General features: G+C 49.9%; 1 protein-coding gene across 7 annotated transcripts in view; it reads right to left on the bottom strand.

Annotated features, from left to right (window-relative positions):
• GRAMD1B (GRAM domain containing 1B) overlaps window positions 1–16,656 on the bottom strand; it is a gene marked incomplete at both ends in the record, with an annotated part of 79,140 nt that overhangs the window by 2,480 nt on the left and 60,004 nt on the right. For 5 of the 7 annotated variants that reach the window (XM_080357936.1, XM_080357935.1, XM_080357937.1 and 2 more), the window contains 14 exons: window positions 1,378–1,485; window positions 3,117–3,207; window positions 3,385–3,588; window positions 3,977–4,080; window positions 4,482–4,624; window positions 5,790–5,908; window positions 6,120–6,263; window positions 6,646–6,835; window positions 7,470–7,626; window positions 8,115–8,230; window positions 10,420–10,500; window positions 10,633–10,728; window positions 10,885–10,988; window positions 11,866–11,950. In XM_080357936.1, the coding sequence (XP_080214062.1) occupies window positions 1,378–1,485; window positions 3,117–3,207; window positions 3,385–3,588; window positions 3,977–4,080; window positions 4,482–4,624; window positions 5,790–5,908; window positions 6,120–6,263; window positions 6,646–6,835; window positions 7,470–7,626; window positions 8,115–8,230; window positions 10,420–10,500; window positions 10,633–10,728; window positions 10,885–10,988; window positions 11,866–11,950 (1,742 nt within the window). Of the gene's footprint in view, window positions 1–1,347; window positions 1,486–1,792; window positions 1,805–3,116; window positions 3,208–3,384; window positions 3,589–3,976; window positions 4,081–4,481; window positions 4,625–5,789; window positions 5,909–6,119; window positions 6,264–6,645; window positions 6,836–7,469; window positions 7,684–8,114; window positions 8,231–10,419; window positions 10,501–10,632; window positions 10,729–10,884; window positions 10,989–11,865; window positions 11,951–16,656 lie in introns of all 7 variants that reach the window. The other 2 variants (XM_080357933.1, XM_080357934.1) reach the window with 2 other exon arrangements.

The raw sequence follows: 16,656 nt of genomic DNA, 5'->3' as shown, positions 1-16,656 counted from the left end.
TGTGATAAAGCTACCCGTGTAATTATGTCCTATACTTAAAAGACCACATTGTAGTGGTTCAAATAAATAAGAGTGCCAAAGGAAAATAAAGCAGGCAAAACCACTTAATGTATCTACCAATGGGAAAGCAGCAGGGTTATTAGGGGAAAATAATAATTTCCTTCCCTAATGAAGAGAAATGTTAACGCCCATAACATGAGACACATGCAAAACAAATCATCACGGCAGTAGCGTATTTCTAATATTTCTATGAATGCTCACAAGTCAAACCCAACTTAGCAAGGGAACAACAGTGACTGCACAACATTACAGCCAGAAAAGGGACAAAAACCGGCAAAGTGGACATGCAATGTTCCCAGCCTCTGAAAATGGAGGAGACACTATTCAGGCAGGATACCTAACATTCACGTACGTAAAGCATTCACCTAATAATGCCAGGAGGAGTTCAAAACACAAAGTTGCTGGCTAGCATTATAAACAACTTGGGACATCAGGTAACCACTGTAAAAGCCATCTATCTATCTACCTACCTACCTACCTATCTATCTACCAACCAAAGGCACTCACAAGTTCTGCCTGTGACAAGGTGGGGGAGTCCAGATAATAAACGACACTAAATTCAATCTGGTTTGACGCTGTCCATGTGCTTTCTGCAAAAAAGGGAAATGCTGCCATACAACCTAGAGCTCTACGTGTCTCAGCACCGACCAGGCGGACGCGATACTGAAATAAGATATCCAAAAAGCCTTGGACAAGGTTCCACACTACCAATTATTCAAGAAACAAAGTCAATCTGCAATTACACTTCACTGCTTACCATCTAATACTGCCAGGGAGTGCTGAGGTTGTTAAGCAGCACCCTGTGTCATCCTAGTGACCTCTCTCTTCCTCCCACACTCTAACGAGGTGCTGATACCTGCACTGACACCTTTCGAAACACTTACCTAACAGCTCCTGTGTGTCACAGGCCCAAATTCTCCTCTGAGGACAAAGGGTTTGTTCTTAGACACTGCTTTTCATACAGTTATCACAGAAGGAGAGGTGACAACCTTGGCCCAAGACTGCGAAACACCAGTTTGTCCAGCATCCTCCACCACATGGGGTGCTGGGAAGCAGCAGAGGCTGCCTCAACTCGCTGTCTCCTGCTGGTCAGTGGTTTCAGATCTGGAAATGCTGATCACAGAATCACAGAATCGACTGGGCTGGAAAAGACCTCAGAGATCATCGAGTCCAGACCCCACAGCTTCAGCTCCCTGCGCTTCACGTGTTTTACACAAAAAGGAAGCAACCTACAATACAGCCCAGGGCTTCGCTGTTCTGAGAAAGGCTACAGCATCCATAGGAAACGTGCATAAAGACAAAGCAATGCGACGGTACCTCTCCTGTAGCCGCAAGCCCTGCCACGCCGTGAGCGTCTGCGTCGTGTATTCCAACATCCAGAGTTTGTAGAACAGCATCATATTGAGAATGACCAGCAGCACCAGGCTGGAAATAAAGAGAACAGTCCATGTACAAGGAGGATTTCACAGCCCGCACTGCCCGCCACAGCTGGGAAAGGCCGAGGCTTTGGGGAGGTGACTGCGCCCAGGTCCACGCTGTGTGAGCGGCAAGTTAATCTGAGTAAGAAAAACCCAAAACTTCACCTCATGGGCGAAATATGTGAGCACGGAGGGCGGACAGACAGAAAGACAGGGATGACAGATCAGACAGAACAGGATGGATGAGGGGATGTGCTGAATGCAGAGAAAAGGAGGGAAACAGGAGTGTAAAGAGGTAAAAGGAGAGACAGTACCTGAAACAGATCCTAATGGGAGCAGGGAAGAGAAAAGACGGAGCAGCTGCAGGTTAGAAACAGACTGACACAGAGCAGGAGAGAATGCGTTCTGAGCACAGGAGGCTCATAGTGCGGAAGATCTATGGGGGCAGGAGGGAGGTAAAGAACAGCGGGAAGAGAGGCAAGGAGGACAGACAATAACCCTGTGCCTGCGTTAGCGGTGAAATCCACTCAGCAGAAGATGAGCCGTGTGTGGCTCCTGTGGACAAGCCCAAAGCGCCCGTGCAGGGCCCATCTGACTGACACGTAACCGCACGTTACAGAGCGCGCGCGTCCACGCCACGCGTGGGCGTTCCTGCTCCTGCGTCAGCCGCGCTCGGGAACAGATTCCAAAATACCATGCTCGTGCCTGTCTCTGAACAGCGCGGCTGCTGTGCTGGAAGGATGGCCCACTAGCGCCCAGTGCGGTCAGGCAGACGGCAACTGGCCAGAAGAGTGTCCTGAAAACATTATGGAGGGCTCTGACCACTCTAAGCCAACCTACCAGCCTGTCCTCAAGCTTTTTTGTGCCTTCCTACACAAAGTTTAAATCAGCTCTCGCCCGCCTAGATGCACAAGATAACACAAGGCTGTCTTCTCATCATTCCACCGCTTCACATTTCCGTATCACTGCAGCGACTGGCGGGGCTGCTGCTGCAAACTGCTGCCGACTTCACCCCCCGGCAAAAGGAAACGCAGAAAGGAGCTGAATTTGAAAAGTAACCTCATTCTACAAATCTCAGCGTCTTTCCAGCTCACTAAAAGGTAACCAACAGACTCCTCCCATACACTGAGCACTGGTGCCATAGCACAGTAACTCCTACAGAGCTTTGCATGGTCATCTTTCATGACAACTAGTTTATCAGCAGATTACATTAAATGACTTACTCTAAATTTAAAAAAAAACCCCACAGTTTCTAGATGTCACTGAAAATCTCTAAATGGAGTTGCTGAAATAAAGAAGATTCTTTCTACCTGTTGTTTTAGTCCCCTTCCCTGCTTGCTACTATCACTGTTGCCTGTGTCCCAGACAGTGCAGCTGGCCTGATAAGATCCAGAACCGACAGAGCCAGAGCAGTGGCCAGCTAAGTCCTGGCACAACCTGGGACCAAGCCAGGCAAAACAGCTGATGGGGCGTTTCAGGGAAGTTTTAATGCATTCTTTTCTGTCATTGCTCTTCTCTGTGCTTGTGCAAAGTTTGGGTCCAGAGGGGAATATGAGAGAGAAAAACGCGGCACAGGGGAGAGCACAGAACTCCAGAGACACCAAAGGATCGAAGTGAAGGGAAGCAAAAGTCACTTACACAAAACTGATGACAAGGAGCAGCTTGGAGACGCTCTGCAGGTGGAAGCCGCTGGGGGTCTCCTCGGGGACGTGTCGTGTCTGAGTGGAGCCTGAGGAAACAGCTGCACTTAGGCTAAGAAATGCTGTCCCTTTTCCGTCTGCCCACCCTCCATCTCACACACCATAGCGCACCCTCCCGCACCAGCGGCCCTGGCCCGTCCTCCCGCTCCACCAGTACAGCTCGTTTTCCCCGGAGGTGCCCAGCGTGGGGCTCTGTGGTTCCTCACCGGCCACGTGCTTGATTCGATGCGCAACCTCCTCATCCGTGGGGGTGGTGACGGGACTCAGCACCTCCTCCAGGTGTGGCACCCGCAGATGGGCATGGGCCCGTTTCCTCCGGCGCACGGTCGATTGCTTGCTCACTTTCTCTTTGGGAGATTGTCTGTGGACCTCAGCCAGGTACGTACTCTCGGTTTTGGTCAGTTCGCTCTCTGCAGAGACAGTAAGGGAAAGCCATCAATGAAGGGGCCTTGCTTGGACTGGAGCTCTGTAATGGCCCAGCTGCTGGGCCCGAGACGTGGGCAGGGTCTGAGAGACCCACGCCAGGGAACACACTACACATCCCTTACACGTTTTGCCCAACTCTGACCCCGCGCTGCCCGCGTTCCTGCCAGAGAGCAGGATTTGATGACTGGATTAATTCCAGCGAGTGCTGCCAACCCTGTGGAAATAAGTCTGGCCCCTTGTGTTACACAAGCCACTCCGAGGTCTGATCCGCAGCAGGAATCGCGCTGCCCTGCTCGCAGGGAGGCAAGTGTGAGCGGCACAAGCTGCCCGTTTGTGGGTCGTTACCGCAGCTCCAGTCATCGCCACTCTTACCCAAGTGACGGAAATAATCTTCTAGGCCGCTCCAAAAATTCTTCTCGATGAAGGATTTCACCAGCCCCCAAGGCTGCTTCCTGTAACGTAACTCTGTGGAAACCCTGCGTGAAGAAAGGAAAGTCATTCTCCCAATTTTGCTTGCTGGAGGTGAGGTCAGTTCACAACCCTTGGTCAGTTCACAACCCTTGGTCAATGTAAATACAAAAAATAATCACACACACTGTTATTTCTGGAACGGTCTCAGCCCTTCACGTTTCTCAAGGAAAAGCATTGCATGAAAAGTCCTTCCAAAGGCCATGGCAGGAAGGTCTCACCTTCAGCCATGTGGCAGGTGGACATCTCCATTACTTATCCAGGTCTAACACAGAAGCCTATAGCTTCACCTGGTACCAAATTCTTCTGCAATCCTCCCCAACCCCTTCTAACACACAAACCAGCAGAACTCCCACCCAAAGATGACTTCTGGTCATCAGTAAAGCTCTTTATCCCGCAAGACGTGTACCTGAGTCGGCTTTTGTTTCTGGCAACACGAGTCAACGTGTAGCGGTTAATGGTGTAGAAATAATCATGGTAGGGGACGTCGTGAGTTAGCACCTCTGCGTCTATGACATAGCACTCGCTTTCTTGGCTGGCTTTGTACATTGTCTGCATAAAAGACAGCATGCAAGGCAACTATTAGTCTGGTTAGAACATGGCTTTGATAGATCGGCACCTTCCCTAGAGCACTTCACAAAACCAGCTCTGCCACAAACAAGAGACCCATCTCTGCAGTGTTTCCATGAACAGCTCACATTTACGGGATGGGATGCTTGAGGAAACCAAGTGTTTCACTCAGATGTTCCCTAAGGACATATATCAAAAGGGGCATTCAGTTCGAGCAGCTCAGCCTCCAACGTTTGGTATCAGAGACACGGTTCCGCACACTGCCACCTGAGGAGCAGTTCCTTAGGGCCTCTGCAAGTCCCACCTCTTCTCACTGAACTGCTGTCTGGCTCGTCAGGGAGCAACGTGATCTAAAATCAGAGGTGGCCCCGCTTTGAGCAGAGGTCCTTTACAGCATAAACTATTCTGCGATCCTAAACACCATAAAAACATGTCCATTACTTCTTTTAAGTGCTTCTGCTCTGCTTCTTTCTTTGCCCCAGAACCAACCTCACAAAGGGGACAGTCCCTGAAACGCAATGCTCAGACACCCCCCCTTTTCCAGGCTCCCTCTTAGTATTTCCTCAGGCTCACTCTCAGTGTTGACCTTTGGCCACCTGAACTTATCTCTGGACACGAAAGGAGGTGTTTTCTGCCCCTCCAGCCGCAGCCACGATCAGATACAGCCGGTTCGGCTCTTCCCAGTGCACTGCAGATGCTCCCCCCTTTTTTACCTTTCCAAACAGATCATCTAATTGTCCTCACTGGCAATAAAAAAGCCTGGACAGCCCTGGGTAGAGCCGTGAGAAGGACTCGCCGGACAGTACCTTGTGCCCTGCTCTAGAACAACATCTGCTGGACTGGCTGCAGCTCGAAGAACACCACTATGGGTGACAAAACAGTTGTTAAAATGTGCTGGCTTGCTTACAAACTCATTTGCTTTTGCTGGAAAATGTATGGTCCTTTCCTTGCAAGGCAAACCAGTGCGAGTGCAAGGTTAGCTGTTCACATTTGCAGTGATACTGGGCAGCAAGTTAATACAAGAAAAATGTGTAAAGGAAAATGGATCTGGAGAATGAAAACATGCAAAGCAGCACGGCCAAGACGAGAAAACAAACCACAGATCTATTTCTACAAAGCATTACAGCCCTGCTCCCCTTTCACATACCTGCGTCTCAGTGACGGTGGCAGTTTTGGGGGCCAGAGGGTTAGTGAGGGTGATGGTATATAAGATCACTCTGGTCTGATTGCCGTTTTCTTCCTTCTTCCAGGGATGAAAAATAATATCTGAGAGGACAAAACAATATTCCATTCAAGTAACTGGAGCGGGATCTCGGATCAGTTCCCCAGGGAAAGGCACGGCCGTCTCTCCCAGCGCAGGACAGCGTCTCCTTGCCCTTGGAGAGCGCGGCCGCAGCAGCACCGGCACCGGCTGCGCGGAAAGCTCTGCCGCACTAACCGTGCAGCCCTGCCCCAGGCTCCGCCAGCAGCAGCTCACCAGAGAACCGGCGCTGCTCCATGAAGTCCCTCTGGAACTGGGAGTCCGTGAAAAGCAAGTCGTACAGCTTGTCCACGCTGAAGTTGAACACTTCGTTCACGTACTGACGGCCGTTCAGATCCTCGTAAAAGGCCTGGACTTCCCCTGCGAGGAGAGAGGCCCGCAAGCCCCAGTCATGATCCTCCGCGCCAATGTCAGAGGCTGCGCTTTCACAGTGCCACGACCTCAGTATTTTACTTTGTGAAGAAGGAACCCAAAGAAGATACTTCTAACCCTTTTCCTCCACTGATCCCAGGACAATAGTTGGAACATCCAAAGGGGTAATGAACTACATGGGTTATTTTAGGGACATCCTTCCAAACACCCGCCACATTCACCTTCTGCAGCCCAGGATGGGAATTCTTCACATCTTCTGAACTCTTAGGGTCCAGAAAAGGAATTAGATATTTGTCACTCCAGTCCCTTGCTGGAAAGGACGAGAGAAGGCTGGAAACAACACTGACAGGAACAACCCTTCCCCACGTACCTTCATCATGGGTCTCTGACGAGTCACTGAGCTCAGTGGGGATGTCTTCGTTGTCATTGAAGTCTAGGGAAGGGGAGTTCACGGGGCCGATGATCTCAATCTTCTCTCCCATGATATTTGCAATGCCAAGGTCTTTTTCCACAGGACTCTCCGCCACTGCTTCCTCCTCTTCTGGTAGAACTCCATCGAACTGCAGCCAGGAGAGAGCGCAATGAGGGCAGGAACAGCACCTGGACATTAAGGGTTATTTCTGAAAACTCGACGTCTGCAGGCTCATCTTCCTATCTTTGAACATTTGGCCTCAACATGTCTGGAAATGTATTCTTTAAATAATGGAGAGAGAAGGAGGGTTTCCACCTCCTCTCAAAGAACCACACACAGTTCAAGCTCGGGCCATCCACAAGGCTTTTTGTTTGTTCAGACAAGCACACAAACAATACTGGTTTTGCCCCCAAGCAAGCCCTACCCAGCCAGGAAAATCTGGGGTGATATCTAAACAAGGTCTGCGGGCACACACTGTTTCCTAGGGAATAACTGAGGCCACAGGAGAAATTACAACCCTTTTATCTCCAAAACTCTTCCTCTGAGGGTACAGAAAAGTAAATGCTCTTGCTGCTGAGAGGCCCAGTTTACCGGCTCTCAGGCCAGGCACGCTTTGCTCACTTTTCCTTGGCCAAATGCCACGCTCACAGATACCACTGACCTGTGGTCAGCTGCACTGGAAGAGGAGCCGCAGGGTCAAGTTACCTGGTACGTTCGAGGGGTCCCAGCTGGGTCCCGGGGAACAGGGTTAGTGCTCCCCGCAGGGGAGGAAGAGCACTCACCGAGGCCGGCGCTTCGCTGCTTCCCGTGGATGTCAGGGTGCTGGCAGTGACGGATTTCTTGGGCAGCTGAGGGCTTGCTTCCGCCTTGGCCTCCATGCTGCTCTTTGAGGAGCTGTCATTGACTTCGTTCTCTTCCACGGGGATTTCTTCACAGTAGCTGAGACGCCACAGAGAACACAGGTTTTTAGGTTTACCCCTCTCAGTACAGCTACAACTGGACACACAGAGCAAGTCACAACACTTGTATGAAGTCTCCAGTCTGAGCGGAAGCACAAGTGGCTCGGTGCAGGGAAGATCAAGCCCAAAGTTCTCCATTTTTTATCCAAGCATCAGCACTTTCTGACCACGTAACACACTGACTGGCCTTGTGACCAAGGTGCTTTGGCATTTACAGAACTGGTCATCTAGCTAAGCAAGTAGATGGGCAGACATTTCAATCCCTCCCGACCTCCATGAGGAAATGGTAGGAAATGGTGTGCTTTCCGCTTTTTAGACACCACACATTTAAGGACAAACATTCGGCCAGAGCCCAGAATCTCTCACCAAGGACAAACAGCAGTTTGAGGTACACGATATATCGGGACTCCTGCTCTCCTGAGGCCATCTATTCTTCATCACAGGCAGATTTTACTCCTCCTCACTCACCCCATAGTGTTGAAGTCATCATCGGGAGGCACGTAGTCTTCGTCATCGCTAGTCAGACCCAGCTCGTTCCCATAACACTGGTGGACAAAGTGCCAGAGCTCCTTTGGACACAGAGGCTAAAAGAGGGAAGAGAGAATAGCACACATTTTCACCTGAGAATACCAAAATATAATGAACTGGGAACTATCACTGTCAGCAGTATGACAACCCTTGCCCTGAAAGGAGACGTGAGAGATGGTGACACAGCCCTGGTGGGAGGTGGCTCCCCGGACAGCCTCCCCTCCTCTCCATTCCAGCAACGCCGCAAGGTGTACGGTGCATTGCTGGCCAGCCGGCCCCGCTCCGCGCTGGCCAAGGGCCACACGTGGACGTATCCTCACGTTCTTAGGCCTTCGAGACAGCCCCACCAAGCAGTACAATGCCCTTTTGCCACAGAAGGGGGATTGGACTAGATGATCTTTTGAGGTCCCTTCCAATCCCAAACATACTGTGATAGAAGCCTTTGCTGTCAGCCCAGGTTCTGCCCTAAAACCTCACTTGTTATTTTTCCATGCCACAATCTCATGTTATTCATGACTATTAGAAAGCCAACATGAGGCTACACATAGAGCAGGACACAAATGAGATTTCCTGCTACAATGCTGTGCAAGGAATAATATAAGCAGTAAATCTGCATTTCCCTTCACACACGTTTTCCCGGCCTCTTCTGCTGTGCCTCCATTTACTGTCTCCTACTACACCCAATCCCAATGCCTTAGGAGGTTTTTTCCCCTCCAAGTTTGTTTAAATTAAAGCTGCCTAAAGAATTACAGCTGCGGGGAAAATGATCTAAAACAGCAACAGAGAAAAACATTTCCTGTTGCAGTTTAAAATCAAAAGGAGTTTGTCTCACCAGAAACTATTGTGAAAAGCTCATATACACTCCCAGCTCGTAAGAGAAAAGAAATTATCAAGGCTGTTGACAAAAGCTTGGGTTTTCAGGGATGCAGGTCATTTGATCACCATACGACTGTGTTATGGGGTTCATAAGAAATGGGGCAGGAGGACCTGTGATTTAAATATGTGGTACAGGGATGAACGGGGATTGATTTTACCCCTAACAAATTTATGACCGCTGACAAAGATTTATTGGTAATGAGGGAAAACAAATCTAGCGAACTTTTCCTGAGCTGCTGGTTTGAATTTCTTCCCATAGTCACTGCATGGGATAAGGCAGGAAAGCTTTAATCTAGCTGCCCAAAGCAGCAATCAGAACTGTGGGGAATAAAAGCTCTAATGAGAAACTTTTATCCAGAAAAATGTCTAATTCTGTTACACCTTCTTCCCACAAGCACTTTAATCCACACATCAGGAAAACCGGGCCAGGCTTTCTCCCTCTCTCCTGCCAAGCATGGATCCTACATTTGGAACAAGAGCTCTGGAAGGGCTTCCTGCCTTTATCACCGCACGTCTCAGTTCCCATTTGCTTTGACCTTGAAACCAAAGGCACTGAATTTTGTCAGGAGCTTCAAAAGGCTGATCAAATTACAGCATATGGTAGCAACACAAGCCGCCCAATGCAAAGCGATCCTTTTACATACTAAATACTACCCCGAGCTTCAGGACAGGGTATTCTGGGTGCTCCATTACTTACGCCTTCCAGCATGGTATGAACTCAAGCCAGAACATCTCCAAATGCCAGTGGCACTGTAAGATCAGTTCATGAGTCTCAGCCCCTCAGTGGGGCCAGAAATACTCAATGGGCTGTGGAACAGATACTCAGATCAAATATAAGATATATGGGGCCTCTGCCATAGCAGGTGCATGTTGCTGCTTTATTTTAAAATCCAATGCACTGAGTCCCTACCCAGTGCACCCCACAGTCACCACTGGTCTCGTTTGGTTTCAGGATGCCCTGAGCATCTATTATATATACTCTTTTGCTGTCCTGTCTTGAACTCTACACTTCTGACAGACTTGCTAAGAGCTTTGCCTGTGCAGTGAGCTGTTTCTGTTGCATTTTGAACTGCTTTCTTCTGGGCAGTTTCACTTGAATTATGGACCTCGAAAACACACCTTCCTGAGACAAACACTTCCAGACCTCAGCAGAGGCAAAGCAGCATCTACTGTGTGTGCAGGACACCGACAGAACTCTGTGCAAAAAGAGAGAATTGCACCTGCAGCTACACACCTGCTCTGCCTGAACACGTGTGCTCACAGTCCCCGCGTCTTTTTGTGCACATGCATTAGTTACAGGTCTTACGCTTCTGTACATTCATCACCTCCCTTCTGTCCCACCCCAACAGGGAGGTGCTGGTCTCTGTACCTTGTCCAGGAGAGCATTCTGCCAGAGTCTGAACATCATCATGTACGTCCTGTCTCGAGCCCCAAAGGAAGTAAAAAAGTGCTAAATGGGAAGAGACGGACAGAGAGAAAAATCAGTTCAGAAAAAGGGCAAAAATCTTGCAACACACTTATGTTCCCCTGCCCCTTACAGCCATAAGGAGTGACCCCAGAGGTGGAGGCTTCAAGGCTGTACCTTTTCAGTGTCAGTGCAAACTTGGATGGCATTAGGAATGAGCCGTGCTGTTTTTTCCTTGGTCATCGAGCAGATATCCTTCAAGCGAACTGTCAGCTACAGTCAGAGCCATGCAGAAAGGGGAAGGGGGAAAAGAACACAGGTAAAGAGAGACACCGATGAGAAAGACAATGGAAAGAGTGCTCTTAGGGCAATGTCAGCAAATATGCTGACATAAAACACATGCTCAACGCAGCAGTGTGACAGCCTTACCAGTGTCTCCCAACGGAAGATGTTGCTGTAAAAGCAGATCCAGTTTTCAGAGAGGTAGAGGCGGCCCTGCAGGAGAATGTCTCTTTGTAGCGCACATGAGTAATCTGTGGGTGGACAACAGATGGTAATTTAGGAGCACATAAAGCAGAAGACAGGACAACCTAAACGTGAGGATAGGAAGCAGCATGCAGAGAAAAAGCTACGTGACACAGCCCTGCAGAAAGCCAAAGGCAGGGCCAGAAGGAACCGAGCTGCAGCTGCTGCGCTGTCCACTCGGCTATGAGTCCTCCCTCGGGCCAGCCACAGACAACCTCCCTACCGACTGACGATCCTGCCTTACTAGCTGGTCATTCTGTAGCATCCTATGAACTATTTCCAGATTCTATTCTGTCTCTTCCTTTTCACCTTGTAGTGTAATTGTTCATGTCTCACTCAGTTTACGCATCCTAAATAATTTCTATTCCTCTGCTAAGATGTGCATTTTTCAGCAGTATGAGATCACCAGTTACATAAGGTAGAAGAGCAGATGCCATGCGCTAGGCAGTCACTAATCAGCTGCGAGGCCAAAGCATAAATGGGTATGGAAGGGCAGCCATGCGTGAGCAGCAAGCACTGAGCATGTTAGAAAACAGGGAAGCTCAGCGGTACATACGTTGAGAAACGCAACTCTGACCAAACGAGGAAAGAGCTCAAACACTAACAGGCTGTCAGGTTTGGGGGGGGGAGCACTGTGGAAGAAAACACGCTCCTCAAATGATGAGGGAACACAGCTGTAGCTGATACAGATCAGCATTACTCTCACTGAAGCAAAATGAATGAAACCCATTAGAAATGGTAAGGAGGGGTTCCAACTATGCACAAGAAAGACACAATGGGCTTGGTGGCAATATCTTCAAAGAAGATCAAGCTGTATGTTGGGGGATTTCCTCCCCAAACCATGGGCCAGCACAGCAGAGCACCGCAGCAAGGGGCCGACCTTACCTACGATGAGGCGCTCCGTGTCAGGAAGCTGCTTGAAGAGTTTCCTGAAATCTTCATTCCGTTGTTTGTATGTTGGACTCAACACCTGCAAATAACAGAGCGCCTGTTAAAGAGAGGGGCGGGCATGAGGACGGAGAAATGGAGTGGGGAAACAGGAACACCTCCATAAGGAGAAGGGGGATCAGATGCACTTACAAAGCATGAGCCTAGGAGCTCCCATCACAGCAGACACACAGACGGGAGGATTTGGGATTTAGTGCATTAAGTGAGAAGAAGAGGAGAACCCGATTTGGAAGAGCAAGTACAGAGCAGAAGGGCTATACCCAAATCTGCTCGGTAGCAAAACGGAACTGCACGGAAGCTGTGGCTGCAGGAGAAATCCCTTCCTGCAGTCCCACACTGTACAAGGTGTGACACGTGCTCTATTCGCAATGCATCAGTTCGCTGCCGGTCCCCAGCGCTCGCTGCGACAGTGCAGCAACACCAGAATACAGGCGCAGCCCTGCCAGAGGAACGCGAGTGGTCGCTGCCATCGGGAGCTCAGCAATGAAGCCGTCAGCCCCTTCCTCTGGCAGCCAGGGAACACACAGCTACGCACTGGCGCAGCGAGAACGCTTCTGTGCGGCTCAGAAGAGGCTCTCGCAGGGACCCAACCATGTTCTGCTCGTACTCTGCAGACACCAGGTCTCATGGAAGTGTCAGAGAAAACGCTGCTCTTGGCTGGAGGGAGACCAGAAGATATATAAGGTGACTGTGTCCACGTCAGACCACCTCCTCTGCACCGTGCCCATGCGGACAGCTGCTCATTGCAGCCAGAACACCTTTTGAAGGCAGAATTGACTGAAATAGAGGGAGATACAAATTCAGGAGGGCTGTATCTCACATCTAATCTACCGTGTTCTTTCTCCCATAAATGCAGGAAGGTAAAGCAATCACAGGTACAAACTCTTCCCTCCTTATCTCCATTTTCTCTCAACAGCCCTCTCCCGTCTCTTCCAACTGCGCACTACAGATGTCCCAAAGCACAAAAGCGCGCACACCGCAGAGCCTTCCAGCAAGGGCCCAAAAATCACACTGATTACAGACGGTAGCTTCTGTTTGAGAAGTGGTGATGGTGGGCTTGCAGGGGTGGGAGGAATATGAAGATTATTTAGCATTAGCCTCACAAAATTGTCAAATGCTGTCAAATCAAAGGAGGACACACAGACACCATCACCTCTCCAAAAGCATTCTCTCTTCCTCACACCAATTCAATGAACTAGAAACAACATTTTGTAACATCAACTCACATACTTGCTCCAGTCCTGTGGGCCCAAAGGAAAGTATCTTACTTCTAAATAAAACGTGCTAACCAGCAGGTGACAGAAATATGAATTTTACTTACCAAACTTCTAGCCTGAACATCTGACAAAGATTTTGGCCAGAGATGGGCTCCAGCAGAGCCCAACCCCAATATTTCTTGGGACAAGCAGACAGGATGGGAAAGGAGGGGGGAACAGCGATTACAGTTAGCTCCGAGCTTTGGGTTCAATGCATTACAGCAACCCAGCTGAGCGGTGCAACCTTCACGTGGAGAGCTGCTCCCCTCCCTTCCCGCAGTAAGGGATGTTCTGACCTGTCTAAAACCTGTACTACAAGAGACGCTTCTGCTTAGCACCAGAACTTCTGGGACAGGGACAAACCGTCCAGTATAGAGACACTCACAGCTGGAATTTCATCTGATGCACAGCTGATGTTTCCTTGCGATAAGTCGAGAAGCCCCTCCAGGTCCCACAGCAGACATGGCAGTTCTTGATCCAGCACCAGATCCCAGAGAGCCCCGCACTCCAGCAAGGAATCCATAGCGCTCCCCCAGCACCTGCACAGCTCCCCGTGATCTCGACCAAACTCCGCTTTTCCTGTTCCTGCTGTCACCGCTTCTTGTTTAGATTCAAAGCCGAAAGAGACACAGCAGCTTGGCAGAAGTTCACATGCCTTTCCCTACTTTCCTGCTCACATTCAGTTCATCTGCCCCAGTGGACTCTGTAGATCTGAGAGAGGATTTGTCATCCAAAGGACTTTGAAAAAGTGGCTCATTAAGGGGAGCGTGCTGGTGGGCAACCTTCGTGCTCTTCGGCTCCAGTCTCACCAGCTCCTTGCTGTGGGCACCAGCCCTTGAAAAGTGCCCAGAGTCTGAGCAGCCCCAGACAGGTCTGTGCAATGTATGTGCAAGTCCTGAGCGAGGCCGATGCCCAGCACGGCCAGAGCCAGCAACCCAAACAGCTCCGACCGCCAGGACCCCACCGGATCGGCTGGAATTCACAGATCTAGCCGCGGTTCCCAGGACTGAACAGGACGGTAAACAGCTCAGACTCCAGCTGCTTTTTTTTTCCCCTTTGGAACCAGAAAAGCGGTTATTTCTTCAGTGCCTGCCCCAGGCTCTCCTCTCCAGTCCCTCTCTGCTTTGAAAGGCAGCTCCGGTCTCTGTTAATGTTCCTCATGGAAGGAGCAGGCGGGGAAGATACCAAAATGACTCGCACAAGCTTTAAGTTACCGAGCTGGGTAATTCTGGCGGCCAATGCCCTGCAGTAACCCGGGCTCAGCCCTGCCTCCCAGCAGATGTTTCCTGTAATGGAAAGTTGCTGGACAGAGTGTGTTGGGGGAGGCGCGAGGGGAGTAAGGAGAGACCAATCTAAAGAATACAGCTATGAGAAATCGGCCATGCAAAACCCATACAGCTAGAAACCTTAAGGGCTCTGCTACTCCTGTGTGTATCTCTGAGCCCCCCTCAAAAGCACTGGTCTTTCTAGGCTTCATTCATTACTCATGTCACTTGGAAATGAAGGGCAAGGGCTCCCGCAAATGAACTCCCTGCAGGTTCCAGTGCTTGGGGCGCACAGATGCACCTCACCAGCCCTGTTAGAAGGAAGTGGTACATCCACCCGCCACCCCGACGTAAGGGGACAATAAACAAGATTTATTGAGCCTGGGAAGCACCAAGAATTAGGATTACACACCTGCAAGGTACCTGCATTGCTTTACTGAATGGGCCTCTTTGCTGGAAACTGCTTATGGGATTAATTAAAAAAAAGGCAAACAAACAAACAAAAATCAGCAGGATGCTCCCATCCACACAGCCGCCACCTCCCTTTGCAGGACAGATAGGAAGAGCTGACCTGGGGGTGGAGACAGCAAATATTAACTCTACTGCAAACACGGGGAGACGGGACAGGATGGCACTGCAAAGGGTGGGGAGAACGGGCTCGGTGGGGACAACAGGGTGTCTCCCCGACGTTAAGATCTCCCTGTTAATTCACAAACAAGTCCTCTGACAGGAAATGTAAAGCAACTGTTGCTGGGGGGTGGGACAGGACATGGATGTCTGACAAGACAAGAACTGAGAAAGGTATAGTCTTGTACAGCACAGAAAACGCGTGAGAAGAGATTGCAAGAGGCAGAGAGCAAAGGGAAAATCTCATCCAACTTGCACGACTGATGGACTTGCTCTTGACTCTTTAGGAAAGATTTACCCTGCTTCTGGATACAACAGGAAAACTGCTGGAAAAGAACAGAATACATTGCCTGCTTGTGTGAGACAGTTTAGACCCCACTGACAGCAGGACTGCTATGCTGATTAATGCCAGCACAAAACTGGCCACCTGTCCCGCAGCATTTCTTCCAAATCCAGTCTGGTCTCTCAGGTTTTCTTCTTTATTTTTTCTCCTTTTAAAAGTGAACAAACAGCAGGAGTAGCAGCTTCAAAGTAACCACTGGCCATTTGGGGTAGAAAGTGGATTTGAGTTCATTATCACATGAGCTTGCACCAAAAGGTCACTTTAATTTAGAGCCTCTTCACCACAGTGCCTGGGCCAGACCTGGTAATGCACGCACCTAAAAACACGGAAAATCTGAAGGGAATTGCCTATGAAGAATACAAGGTCTACAAGAGGGTACTGCCAGAATAAAACAGGCTCGTTTCTTATGGTGCTCAGCCTTGTGATCGCTTGACATTGTTCATAAGAAGCTGCAAGCGCTGAGCAGCATCCCAGCAACCCAGACCCTCCGCCACCTCCCGTCTCCTAGAGCACAGGCTGCAGCGTCCCCAAAGGGAAACCTAGCCCTACCTGCTTGTGTTTAAATGGATTTACTTTTGAGACTTTCACATCCCGCAAGGCGGGCTGAAAGCTGCCCCGTGCGACAGCGCTTGTTTGCAGAACCGCAGGTGCAGGGCTCCTGTCCCACTCCGCGTAATCCGCAGCGCAGACTTTGCTCTCCCAAAGATAAGTGGGTACAACTGTGCTCCTGATTATCTTTTCAGGCTTAGCAGGATGCCAAATGTTTCTCGTAGTATTTAAGAACACCTGAAAGAGACAATTAGTGCCTTTTCACTGTAATTTTTCCCCACTAACCTGTACAGAAGGGAAGAGAGGTGGCTCACATAGTTACAGAAGAAATTCAAGCACAGTTGCAAAAGAGAAGACAGGTGCAAGGAATGTGTGCAGATAAACACAAAGGAGTACAGAGTAGAGCAGACCTTGGGATCTGTATCAAAAATAGCGTGGTCAGCAGGACAAGGGCAGTGACCCTTCCCCTGTGCTCTGCACTGGGGAGGCCACACCTGCAGTATTGTGTTCAGTTCTGGGCCCCTCCGGTCAGGAAAGAGATTGAAGTGCTGGAGGGTCCAGAGAAGAGCAACAAGGCCGGGGAAGGGACTTGAGCACAAGCCCTATGGGGAGAGGCTGAGGGAGCTGGGCTTGTTCAGTCTGGAGAAGAGGAGGATCAGAGGTGAGCTCAGCACTCTCCAGAACTACC

The sequence above is a fragment of the Nesoenas mayeri genome (genome assembly GCF_963082525.1).
Source record: "Nesoenas mayeri genome assembly, chromosome: 22".
Taxonomy (NCBI): domain Eukaryota; kingdom Metazoa; phylum Chordata; class Aves; order Columbiformes; family Columbidae; genus Nesoenas; species Nesoenas mayeri.
This window is presented reverse-complemented; position numbering and strand designations above follow the sequence as displayed.